Below are 12769 nucleotides of genomic sequence, written 5' to 3'. Positions count from 1 at the left end.
ATTCTGATCATCCAAGAATAGGGTTTGGTATTTTTAAAATTAAAATCGGATCAAAATTTTATTTTTCGATAAAGATTTGACTCGGAAAGATTTAAAAATTGAGCGATCTTTCGATACAAAAGAATTTACATCTCCAAAGTATTTTAAATGAAAGCAGGATAATGTATTGAGTTAAGACGTGTTTGTTTCATTTAAAATGAACAAACGGTCTATTTAATATCAATAAAATATGAATAATTCAATTAACAATAATATTAATTGATTAATTAATAATTTATAAATTTTGAAAAGCAAAAAATTAAGTTTTAAAATTTTATTGCAATTAAATATAAATAAATAAATTTTGTGGAACTATTTATAATTGAAATTAATTGATTAAATAAATTAATCAACTAATTACATTCATAAATAATTAACTTAAATAAATTATAAATATTTACAACAAATATTTATTTTTGAAAATAATGAAAAATTACGGAAAGAAAATAATTTATTTAGTTATTATGAATAATTAACTTTAAAAATAGATTTTTTGATTTATTTTAAAAATGAAGCCCACAAACAGAAAATTAGGGTTTGTCTTGGGACCGGAGGATTAAATCTGGGCTAACAATCCGGTTGGAATCCGGTCAGCGTGTTAGGAACAATCAAGAACCATGCCGGAAATCACCAGATTCCGGCGACGACCAAGAATCTGGTGAGGCTCCGACGGGGGTTAAAACAGTCCCGCTTCATTCGTTTTTCAATCCTAATTGTTCAATATGATCTTAGCAACTCAAAACATGCAACAAAAATCATAAACGATCAACATTTTAGCAAATCTGGTCAATCAGATGAAGAAAATCGGCGAAACTCCGATCAACACCGACTTCATTCCAAACTCAACCAATAACGACGATTAATAGCTTAAATCGAAGCTTATAATCGAACCAAACTATTACATATAATCATATCAATGAAAAATTAAAGATTTAAATGGAAAATTGAATTTAAATTTTTGATAAAACTATCGACTTTGAGCTATCAATTCGTGCAATAAATTATTATATTTTAATATATAAATCAACTCAAAACGATACGAGGAATTTACATATATCATGAAATCATACAACCAAACATCAATTAAAAAACCCCCAAATTTCGATTAAGAAGAATGTGTTGAAATTAAAATTCGATTACCCTTTGAAGGCAACTGATAACTTCGTTTTGGTTATTCGAAGTCCACAAACAAACATCTCTAGCACAATCAACCGATGGATCAAAGATTTGAGAAGAACCTTAACCCCCAATCTGATTTTACTGAATTTTCTGGATAATTATCAAGATTAAAAATAATTCTGGTATTTATAATTACTGAAAATATTACCTCTAAAACCAATTAAGGGTGTTTTTATCCCTTATTTTAAAAAATTAGTCCCAAATTATTTTTTATGGAGAATAATTTTAAATTTGTTATTTTTCAATATATACAACATATATGTTAAAATTCCCGAAAACTTATAAATGTTTAAAAAATATAAAAATATTACATCTTTGAAATGTCCGTGATTTGATAAAAATTAAAACACGAATATTATGGGCTTGGTGTCCCGATAGGGCCCAATTTGATAAACTTTTGTAAAATGAAACATTTACTAAATTAATAAAATATCCCATAAACAAATATAATGAGTAACAACTCACACAAAACGATGAAAAACACACCACACAAATACAAGCCATCAGAATAAATCCACGTAGCGTATAGCTTTATATAATTGCAGTTTTCCACGTAACAAAATATCCAAAAAATATAATGATCCTTACAGGACCACATAAAACATATACCGCCTAACGTTTATGACCACAATATCTCGTACTGAGATAAAACGTATAGTATTTTATTTAATATATCATAAATAGTCGAAAGCTTGCAGACACATCATCACTCTTTTAACGATATCTTTAGGTTTGATAAAAAAATTAAAACAATCTAATATTCACAAAATCGATAATGCCTTATCTAATCCGCCTCTCAACTTCTTATCTTAAATAAGATCTACGTAAATTTTAGATTCGGTGATGACCACCTCTCGTCTATTCTAGATTCTTCCAAATCTATTATAAATATTTGTCATTCTCAATTTTTTTTTATACCCACTAAACCCTTACGACCATCTTTCATTCGTCCCTTCTTTCTATCATACGATATTGATTTAAATCTTTCCATCTCTCGATTGAACCGATATATTTTAGGCTAAAATCTTCGCCTAAATATATGAAAACTTAAAGTCGGTGTTCCTTTTCAAGCACTCAATTAACCAATAACTCCCAAACACCACATGACTTTTCGATTATACCTTGAAACTCATCAATTGCAATTCAGGCCCAATTAATTAGTGTGTTCTCATCTTTGGCATATTTGCATGAAATTCCTCATTTATGCTGTACTAGTAAGTTGTATAAATTTATTCAACCAAATATAAATTTTTCTATTGGATATTTGTTACGATTGAGTCCAAACTAATCCATAATTATAGATATTATTTTAATTTCCTAAATGCAATTTTTTTATTTGAGTATGACATAAATCAAATTTCAAAAGCATCTGCAGATATAATGAAGAAAATACTCGAGCAAAAAAGATTTAATTTTCATCCATCATGTTCATATTTAATTTTCCGATCGTTACTAGGTAATATTTCTTTATTTTTATGAAATTTATGTAAGATTACATGTCATGTTATAATATTTGTTGTTGTTTAAATAATTATTAAAGTAACACATGCTTAATTACTAAATTCAATTGGTTCTCATGTCGAAAATAATTGTTTTTTGCAACTCTTCTCCTAAATCTCTTGTCAATATTTGCAGGGTTGTCAGGTTTATAACTGAAGATACAATAGAAGAGAAGATCTTGATGCTACAAGAAAGAAATATTAAATACTTCAATGTTGTGGTGATGAGTGGGTTGAAATGAATGAAGAAGAGAAGACAGAATACTCTGCCGCCATTGAGGCTGAGAAAACACGACGAAAGGCCATTGCTGATGAACTGCCGGATGATCCTTCCGAGGAGGATTGTTCAGAGAAATGCTGGTTAGGACCCGAGGAGGCACCAGAGGAGGATCTGTCATTGGATAAAATTGAGAAAATGTTGGCCAACCTGGAATTATTTAAATATTCATTGAACTCTAATTATAGAACACATACTGAAACTTCATCAAGTATGCTAACAAATGAAGAAGTTCCTTTGGTTGTTCCTCAAGGTGGCGGCATCCCTTCCAGTCCACATTCATATTTGGCTTATACCTATGGAAGCCCTAATGACAGGGGCAATGCACCAATATAAGACTAAATTGTTATATATGGTGTAAAGTTGAGTTATTTTAAGCATTTGAATAGTACCTAATAAATGTGTTTTTGACATTGTTTTCAATTCAATCTTCAAATAAATATCTGAGTGATCTCATTTTTGTTGAAATTGATATCATCTATCAATAAGAGATAATGAATGGTGTATTTGTTTCGATCTTTTGTCTTTGATTTGATGGGTAATTCAATGACTTTTTCATTAATTGGCTAACGAAAGCTTTCTTCCTGGATTGGGTAACACTCTTGGTGGGGGAGGGTCCCACATTTTCACTAGCTTCTTTACTAGTGTGAATAGGCTTCATTCTCAAATTTTGCTCAAAGATAAAAGTGAGCAAAAATAAGTGTGAGCCAAAATTGTTCAAAAAGTACAAAATATGTATATATAGTTACACAAGATATAATAAAAGAATCTGATAAGAATTGGATAAGTAATTCCCATAAGCATCTGATTATTTCTGAAATGAAATAGGCAGGCGATCAATAATAAACTAGACTGGACACAAGGAGTATAGATGTGTTAAATATTTATTGAAATTTAAAATTTTAATTGATAAATAACAACTTAATAATTTTCTAAAAGGATATCTATACTATACTATAATAGCCGAAATGGGGTATAATTTGTAGTTTGGTTAACCCCTAATTTTGGTTATCCCTTTCTATCACGACCGTCAGTCTTCTTCATCAAATAATCAGAGCCGTTAGATCGAAATACTAAAAAAAATACACTACACAAGTTCTCAGGTTCGAATCTTGTCAACTATAAATATTTATATTATTATTTATAAATATACATATAAGTTCTCAGGTTCGAATCCCATTAATAACAAACATCTATATTATTTATAAAGATACATATAAGTTATCATATTCAAATCTCACTCACCAACAATAAACATTTACATTGTCATATACGAATAAGATCTCATCAAACATATACCTTTTATACTATTTGAACCTAACTTGAAATTATAACTATATAATCATTATATATTATTTAATTATTTATATTGAATTTTAATAAAATTATATAAAAAATTTTAAAATATATAAATTCTAACCAAGACCCGTGCATCGCATGGGCCATAAGCTAGTATTATTATAATAAAGGGTCTTGGAGGTTTGGGATTTTGTGCTCTTTATTAGTTCAACATAGCCCTTAATTTTATCTAAACAAAGTTGTATTATTGTGAATGGGTGTCCATTAATTCCATATAATCTCTGGCTTCCAAATCTTTGTAATCCCTTTACAATAAAAATAGCATGTACTCTTCTAATGATGAACTTGCTTGAAACGTTTACATTGTGCAAGATTTACTTAATGATATTCTAGATTAGCGCCTAATTCAAATTTTCATCCCACTTGGCTCTCAACAATGCGATCAAATGGGGGCGTTGGGAGACTAATTATGGAACAAACTGTGTTCGTAGTACATGCCACCAAAACTTAAGAATTTGTTGTTGGGAGCTCTTTATTGGACCCTTCCCACGGTTGATAATCTTAACTTCTCTGAGTGTCACATCTAGGTTCTGAATTGTTGTGCTTTATATGATACAACGGGTGAAAATATTAAAAAATATATTGAAAACACCTTTGTTTTAAGCATTAATAGCAAACTCCTCATTTGTTATCTTACACAGTCTTCAATATTTAGCAAATTGACAATAGAGTAATGCTAGAGGCACAAGAAATGGTACAAAAAATTGTTACAAAATGATGTGTCATGGGTGATGTGGCACTTTGGAATGATTTAATTGGTGCTTTTCATGTAAATGCAGGGGTCCATTTTCATTTAGTCAATAAAAATTTAACAGGGCATTTTGTAATTTTTTTGGGAACCAATTTGGTGCCACTAGCATTTTCCCTGAAAATATGCTCAATCTTTATGATTGTCTAATCTTCATACTTTTTCCTCATGCTCCTTCCTGTTGGCAAATATTGTAAATATTTTTCACACCTTTAATATGAACGCTGCAGTTTTACAGATGACGATCATTGCGCAGTAGCCTCCTTACGAGAACATTCAGGTTTATGCTTAGAGGGGTATATTCAATCAAGATTTTAAAAGATTTTTTTGGATTCTTTAAATTTAAATTTGGATTTTAAAAAATCTTTTGAAATCTGATGGTATTCATTATATATTAGAAAAATTATTTTAAAATCTGAGTGTATTCAATTTATATTTTAAAAAGTCAACTAAAATATGGCAGTATTCAATTTGGATTTTTAAAAGTCCATCAAAATCTGATGATATTCAAAAATCTGTGAATTTTTTTATTTGAAATAGTTGTCAATTTTAATGGATTTTCTAGTTCATTTTTATTCTTTTGAAATCTCTTTAAAATACATGAGATTTTGAATAATTTATTGAAACTTCACAAAATCAGCAAGACTCTGCAAGATTTTTCCATCAACTCCTTCAAAATCCACGAAAAATTAAAATCAAAGAAAATCTTCCAAAATCAATGGGTTATTATCAATCCTTTAAAATCTGAAATGAATACACCCCCGTTAGTATATGTGCGAGTACCGTTCCTAAAGAATTTTTCAACCTTAGATATCTCTTGTTAGTCGTTGCTTAGCATAGACGATGAGTTCTAACGATATTCGTAAGGAGTGGATTTTTTTGGTCCTGCTCCTTGTATACATGTGCTCCTTGTATACATGATTTACTTCTTGGGTACTTTCAAATTTAAAATAAAATAAAATAAATAATTTTATCCTTGGTAGCTTTTATATATATGATCCAAAATAAATACACATGTATTCTTTAAGAATAGTTTATCACGAATGGAAGACAAAACTTGTGATTCCATTGTATAAGTGCTGAATGAAAACAAAGTAAGATTAAATACCGAAACTTTCTGGTACAATGTTCACCAGATCAATTTCCTAAAATCACTCCAATACTCCTATTAATTAGTGATTCTCCAATTATTACTGAAGCAAACTTACGACTACGTTTACCCGCTGATTTCTTGTTTGACAGCCTTTTATTTTATGCAAAACATAAAAACATGCTTAGATTAATTCCTAACATATTCCCACTTAATCTACGCTACTTTCTGCAGATCCTTCGGACCCAACGGTGCTCTCATTTGTTCAAACATGACTATAGACATTGCCTTGGGCAGTACATCCGCACGCTGGTTGTCTAAGCTTACATGCTTGATCTCAATCTCCTTTCGTTCAACACATTCACGGATAACGGATAAAGTGATAATGGATATCGATGTGCTTACTTCACCCATGAAAAACCAGGTTTTTTGCCAAATCAATGGCAGACTTGTTATCGACATATATTACCATTGAACCATGTTTCATATCAATAATCTGTTCGAGTAATGTTTCATAGGTTTTGAATTCTTGGTTCATCACCATGACCACAAGCTCTCCATACCACTACTCCTGATGGTATCTCTAGGAAGTTTACAGATTTGCCACATGCTTCTTCTACCATGACCATGCATCCACCTGATGAATCATGGTATATGGACACATGTGCTTCTTCTCACATGGCTGCTAACCCATGTATATTTCACACTATTTCAACATCGAGCATTGTTCCTTCTATATATGTTGGTAATGGCAATCGCATTTCTATTGTTGGTTTTGGTACTGCACAACTATCCCCGCACCTAACCATGACTAATGTCCTACATACTTCTCATATTATTACAAATTTAGTGTCGGTCTATTAATTTATCAAAGAAAATAATGTCTCTGTTGAATTTGACTCATTTGGTTTTTCTGTGAAGGATCTTTAGACAGGGGATACGGTCATGAGATGTAATAGTTATAGAGATCTTTATCATGTTTTTCAAACCACCGTGGTTCTACCTTTCCGCAAGTGTCCTTTGTAGTGTTGTCTTTCCATGATTGACATTGTCATCTAGAACATCCTAGAGATCATGTTTTTGATTTTCTCAGATGTAATAATGCAATTTCTTGTAATAAAGAACAATGCTTCAAAAGTTTTTGTTCATCTTGTCAAATTGCTAAACATAAGCGTTTACCTTTCTCTCCTTCTTTCACTCTTACTTATGCACCTTTTGATATTGTTCATAGTGATATTTGGACTTCTCCCGTGTTAAGTAAAAATGGTCATCGCTATTACCTTGTTTTGCTTGATGATTTCACTAATTTTGTTTGGGTTTACCCTCTTAAACAAAAATATGAAGTTTACAATAAATTTCTTCACATTAGTGTATTCATGAAGACTCAATTTTAGCGTGACATAAAATGTTTTCAATGTGACATGGGTCGCGAATTTGATAACTCTTCTTTAAAATTATTTTGTCAAAATTATGGGATGATCTTTCGCTTTTCATGTCCTCAAACTTCTCCTCAAAATGGGAAAGCAAAAAAAATGATTCAGATTCTAAATGACGTAATCCGAACTCTGTTAACACATTTGTCTCTCCCACCTAATTTTTGGGTTGCCTCCCTTCATATGGCAGTATATCTTCGTAACATTTTACCTACCATGCTTTTAAATTTTAACACTCCTACTCATGCTTTGCACCTTCGTTCACCTTCTTACTCTCATCTCAAAATATTTGGATGTCTTTCTTTTCCCAACTTGACTCCTACGACCCCTCACAAGTTGTCCGCTCATTTTACTCCTTGTGTTTTCCTTGGTTATCCCATTTCTCATTGTGGTTACTATTGTCTAAACTTGTCCACTCATAAACTATATATATCCCGTCATGTCATTTTTGACAAGAATGTTTTTTCTTTTTCAAAGATAGACAATGTTCCCTCATCATCGTATAAGTTTTTAGCTAAAGATACACCTTCTCCATATTTGTTAGAGCATTTCATGACCATCCCAGGTTCTCATTCCACACCTACACCCATACCGACAAATAAGCCTGCACACCAAAAAAATCAAGACCTTCCACTACCATCTCGACTTCTATTGGTCTAGAGTCGTGCTCCTAAAGAGCCTCCAAACATACAGTCCTAACCACCCCCTGCTCGCGAACATCGAATGATTATCCAATCCCAAACAACAAACCAATATAATCTACACACCACTTCTCTCTCTCTCTCTCTCCCTTGCCTCACTCCCATCTTAGTGCCCTTGAAGACCCTAACTGGAATACATCCATGCAAGAGGAATATAATGCATTGATTAATATAAGTACTTGGGATTTGGTCCCCCGACCTACCAATTCTAATATTATTTGGTGTATGTGGTTGTTTAAGCATAAGTTTAATTCTAATGGCAACTTGCAACGCTATAACGTCCGTTTGGTGGTTAATGGTCGATCTCACGAGGTTGGGGTTGATTGCGATAAGACTTTAAGTCCAGTTGTGAAACCAGCCACTGTTTGAACTATATTTAGTCTCGTCCTCTCTCAATCTTGGCAAATTCGTCAACTTGATGTCAACAATGCCTTTCTACACGGGGATTTGAAAGAAACTGTCTACATGCATCAACCTCAGGGATTTGTTGACCCATTATTCCTGTCACATGTATGTCTACTTCGAAAGTCTTTATATGGTCTAAAACAGGCTCCACGCTGTTGGTATCAATAGTTTGCCACATTTAAAACAAAAATGGATTTTGTAAGCAATAAATGTGATATTTTTTTGTTCATTTACAAGCATGGGGTGATACTGCATATCTTTTTGTGTATATAGATGATGCTGTCCTCACAATCTCTTCTCCAACATTCATTCAAAATATCATCTCCACTTTGAGTTCAGAGTTCTTTATGACCGATTTTGGGCCACTAAGTTACTTTTTGAATGTTTCAGTTCGTAGAACGGGTAATCAAATATTTTCTTCTCAGCGGAAGTACGCTGAGGATATTCTTCGCATGGCTAAGATGGATATTTATAAACCAATTCAGACACCTGTTGACACCAAAAACAAGCTAGGTGTTGATTTAGGGGACCCAGTCTCTGATCCATCTTCTTATCGGATCCTTGCTGTGCCCTTCAATATTTGACATTCACTCGACCCGATCTTAGTTATGCTGTTCAATAAATTTGCTTATTCATGCATGCCTCGCGAGAGCCCCACCTTGCTGCAACGAAACATATTCTCACATATATTAAGGGAACTTGATAGCATATTATTTTACCTGATGTCTTTCTTATATTTTTTACATCCTTTTATATTTACCAATGTGATGTTAATATTTTGTATATTGCATGCCATCCTGATACTGTTCGCATCCAATGAACCAATTACATTTACAAACAAAAAAATACCAAACAATGCAATATAAACATAAGCTACTATTATCAGCAATAGAATTCAGTTGTAAGTTCATGAATCACATCAATACAAAGAGTTTCTACATAAATCTCACGAAAATATACTAACTATCAAGCATATCAATGGCTCACATAAGACTTCGTGAGCAGTTATTCTCTGTTTAGGAGACCTGTCAAGCATCTTCCTTATTAGATCTTTTGCACCGTCTGAAATCGATGGCCATGGTTCAGATTTAAAATCTATATTTCCTTTCAAAATCGCTTTGAAGATTCCAGAGTCGGTTTCTGCCAAAAATTATACGAACAAAGAGGAATATCATCAACTTCCACAATTACTACACACAGGTAAAAACTCTTAAGCTCAACATGTGATACTTTTAACTCCTAATACCTGCCCAGAAAGGAGGAACTCCGTATAGTAAAATATATAGAATAACGCCAGCACTCCATATGTCAACTTCAGGTCCATACAGATTTTATGGAAATGTCGTCAAATGACTTCATAGCTTCATCTGGAGCACCACAATTACTGTACATATCCATTAAAGCTACTTCAACTTCCTCCCCCATGATGTTCTGTTTCTTCATGATAGAATGAACTGATTCACCTAAATTCATTGCACCTGCAAAGCCACAAACAGCTAGAAGACTACTTATTGTTATTCTATCCGGCCTGATATCTGCTAATATCATCTCTTTAAACAACTCCAAAGATCTTGTGAAGTTCTTGTTTTCTGCATACCCTGCAATCATACAATTCCACGAAACCACATCTTTCTCTGGCGCTCTTCTAAACAAAACTTCAGCAGCAGCTAAATCATTCCCCGCGATGAATTCATTAAGCATCACATTCCAGGCAGTTACATCCTTTTCAGGCATTTGATCAAAGAACACACTGGCACTTTCCCAATCACCTTTCTGCATATAGCCCTCTATCATAGACGACCATGAAAAAACCGTCTTCATGTCAATCCCATCAAACAATTTCTCAGCCGAATCCATATCTCCAAACTTAACATACATATTCAGCAACCCATTTCCCAGATTCTCCGAAACCTGCAGATCTTTCTTCACTATATACAAATGAATCGGCAATGTTAATAATGCTCTCCATAAACAGGGATTTTGTAGCATCATCTTTTTGTCAAAATCATATAAGGTATTTAACAAGAGTCTGAACGTTTTGAGCCGTATCTGCAATAGAATCAGCAAGCAAAAGAGAATTAACCTTTTGTGTTTTATTTGACACATCTGGACCAAGACGTAACCATGCCGAGTACACAAGAGATTCATGAATGGTAACATGTGGAGAATGGATATCGTTCTGTTCACAATAACCACTGACACGAGCAAAAGTTGCTTGGTTCTATGGATAACCTGAAATGCTAATACTTCCTTTGATATACCCTCCGGTTTTTCTTCCCGCTAATACATCCATCAACATGGTCTTTCCAGCACCACTCACTCCCACTAATGCTGGCAAAACACCAGGCCTGAATGCACCACTCACATCTCGTAGCAATTATTGATGGTGCTCTGTGATTCCTTGACTCTTCATTTCCTGAAAAAACGAATGGTTTTACTGTGAGAATCATTGACCACCATATGTTCTGCTCTCATAGAAAAACAGCATATTATAATATCAATTTAAAGGACATGTGACTTACAGGAGGCATATCAACATAGTAATTCACATTTTCAAATGCAAGTGAGAGGGGCTTGAAAGGAACCACCATTCCTCTTCTGTTATCTTTATCAGAAGTGAAGTTTGTGTGACTTGGAGTGTTTCGTACACTCATATCTACACCTGTGGTAGTTCGCCAGCTAGTATTGACATCTCACTATAATAATATTAGCAAAAAGGAAATGCCAGTCAAAATGTTGAATGTATTAAGAGACTTGGTTATATGTAATATCATACCTTTATTCAAAGGAGCTGTAGATGTTGTGCTCTTCTCAGTAGACTTGGTCTTTTTCTTAGTGTTGGCATCCTTATCAACAACAGACTTGGAACTTCTAAAGGGTGCATTCTTATGGTACAAACATCCAGCCACCACCCACACATCAAAGGAAAAACACCAAGTTACAATAGTCCAAATGACATAGCTCCCAATGATAAAAGCATAGAGATCTAATATAAAAAATATAGAGTTAAATGTGTTATTAACACCTAAACTTAATAGCAGAACATAATAGAATAAACAAAATTGAACATACAAATATAAATATACACCGACAGATCTATATAAATACACAATGGATGTAAATAAAGTTAAAAGTGAGAGATATGTTACCGATTGAAGGTTGGTTTCAAGCTCCAAAGCTTCAGGCCTATAAACAAAAGCTTCATTAAAATCAAAACGTAAAATTTTGAAATAAATTTAAAATTGACATACATAATCAAACCAAATATTTGCTTTCGCGGCTCGATTTTAAGCTACTAAATTTAATAATACCAACAATTTCTAGCCCGATTTGTGACGGAAAACTCCTTCCCTTTCTTCAAGCCATCGTCAATCGCATTCACCATGGCTGAAATCTAACCTATACCAATCAATTTTACATAAATCGAAGCTTCCATCAAGATATAGATAGGGAGACGGAAGAGAGTGGAGAAAGAGAGAGACGAATCTCGATTCAGTGATTTTGTATTAGGTTTAAATTAGGTTTACAAGAAAGTAGCGGTAAGAAAGGAGATAGAGAGAGATAGAAAGAGAGAGAGGGGGCGAGAGAGAGAGAGAGGGAGAGAGAGAGAGAGAGTTGAAGGAGATGAAGTTCGATATTTGAGAGAGAGAATCAGGGTTTTTGAGATAGAGCGGTGGTCTGAGAGAGAGACAGCAAAGAGAGAGAACCGCGAGTTTGAGAGAGAGAGGGAGAGTCAAGGTTTGGGGGAGATAGGGAGAGAGATAAAGATGAAGATAGAAACAGAGATAGAGATGTATGGGTGTGTGAGTAAAGGGAGAATGGGGAAATAATTTTTTAACTTTTTTGTTATGGGGGAAAATTTGGGTACTCAGTGGGGGAACTGAAATATTTATTTAGTCATTTTTTTAGAAATGGTTATAGATAACGGTTAGCATAAATAACCGATGTTGAAGTGAAAAACATTAATTTGTTATTATTTTAAAATTGAACATAGACAACGGCTACTATGTAAAACCGATGTTAAACAGGCTTTTAACAT

General features: G+C 33.2%; 1 protein-coding gene across 1 annotated transcript; it reads right to left on the bottom strand.

Annotated features, from left to right (window-relative positions):
* Window positions 1-9740: 9740 nt before the first annotated feature.
* On the bottom strand, window positions 9741-11038 carry LOC141705511 (putative pentatricopeptide repeat-containing protein At3g15930). The gene is made up of 2 exons (XM_074508431.1): window positions 9977-11038; window positions 9741-9870 (listed from the first exon to the last, which is right to left on the bottom strand). The coding sequence occupies exon 1, from the start codon at window positions 10888-10890 to the stop codon at window positions 10045-10047; it is 846 nt and encodes a 281-aa protein (XP_074364532.1). The 5' UTR covers window positions 10891-11038; the 3' UTR covers window positions 9741-9870; window positions 9977-10044.
* Window positions 11039-12769: the final 1731 nt, after the last annotated feature.

This window comes from Apium graveolens, chromosome 2, assembly GCF_009905375.1.
Source record: "Apium graveolens cultivar Ventura chromosome 2, ASM990537v1, whole genome shotgun sequence".
NCBI lineage: Eukaryota > Viridiplantae > Streptophyta > Magnoliopsida > Apiales > Apiaceae > Apium > Apium graveolens.
This window is presented reverse-complemented; position numbering and strand designations above follow the sequence as displayed.

What these genes read in the sequence shown, in the direction of transcription:
- LOC141705511 (XM_074508431.1), bottom strand. Translation starts at nt 10,890, where the DNA reads ATGTTACCATTCATGAATCTCTTGTGTACTCGGCATGGTTACGTCTTG.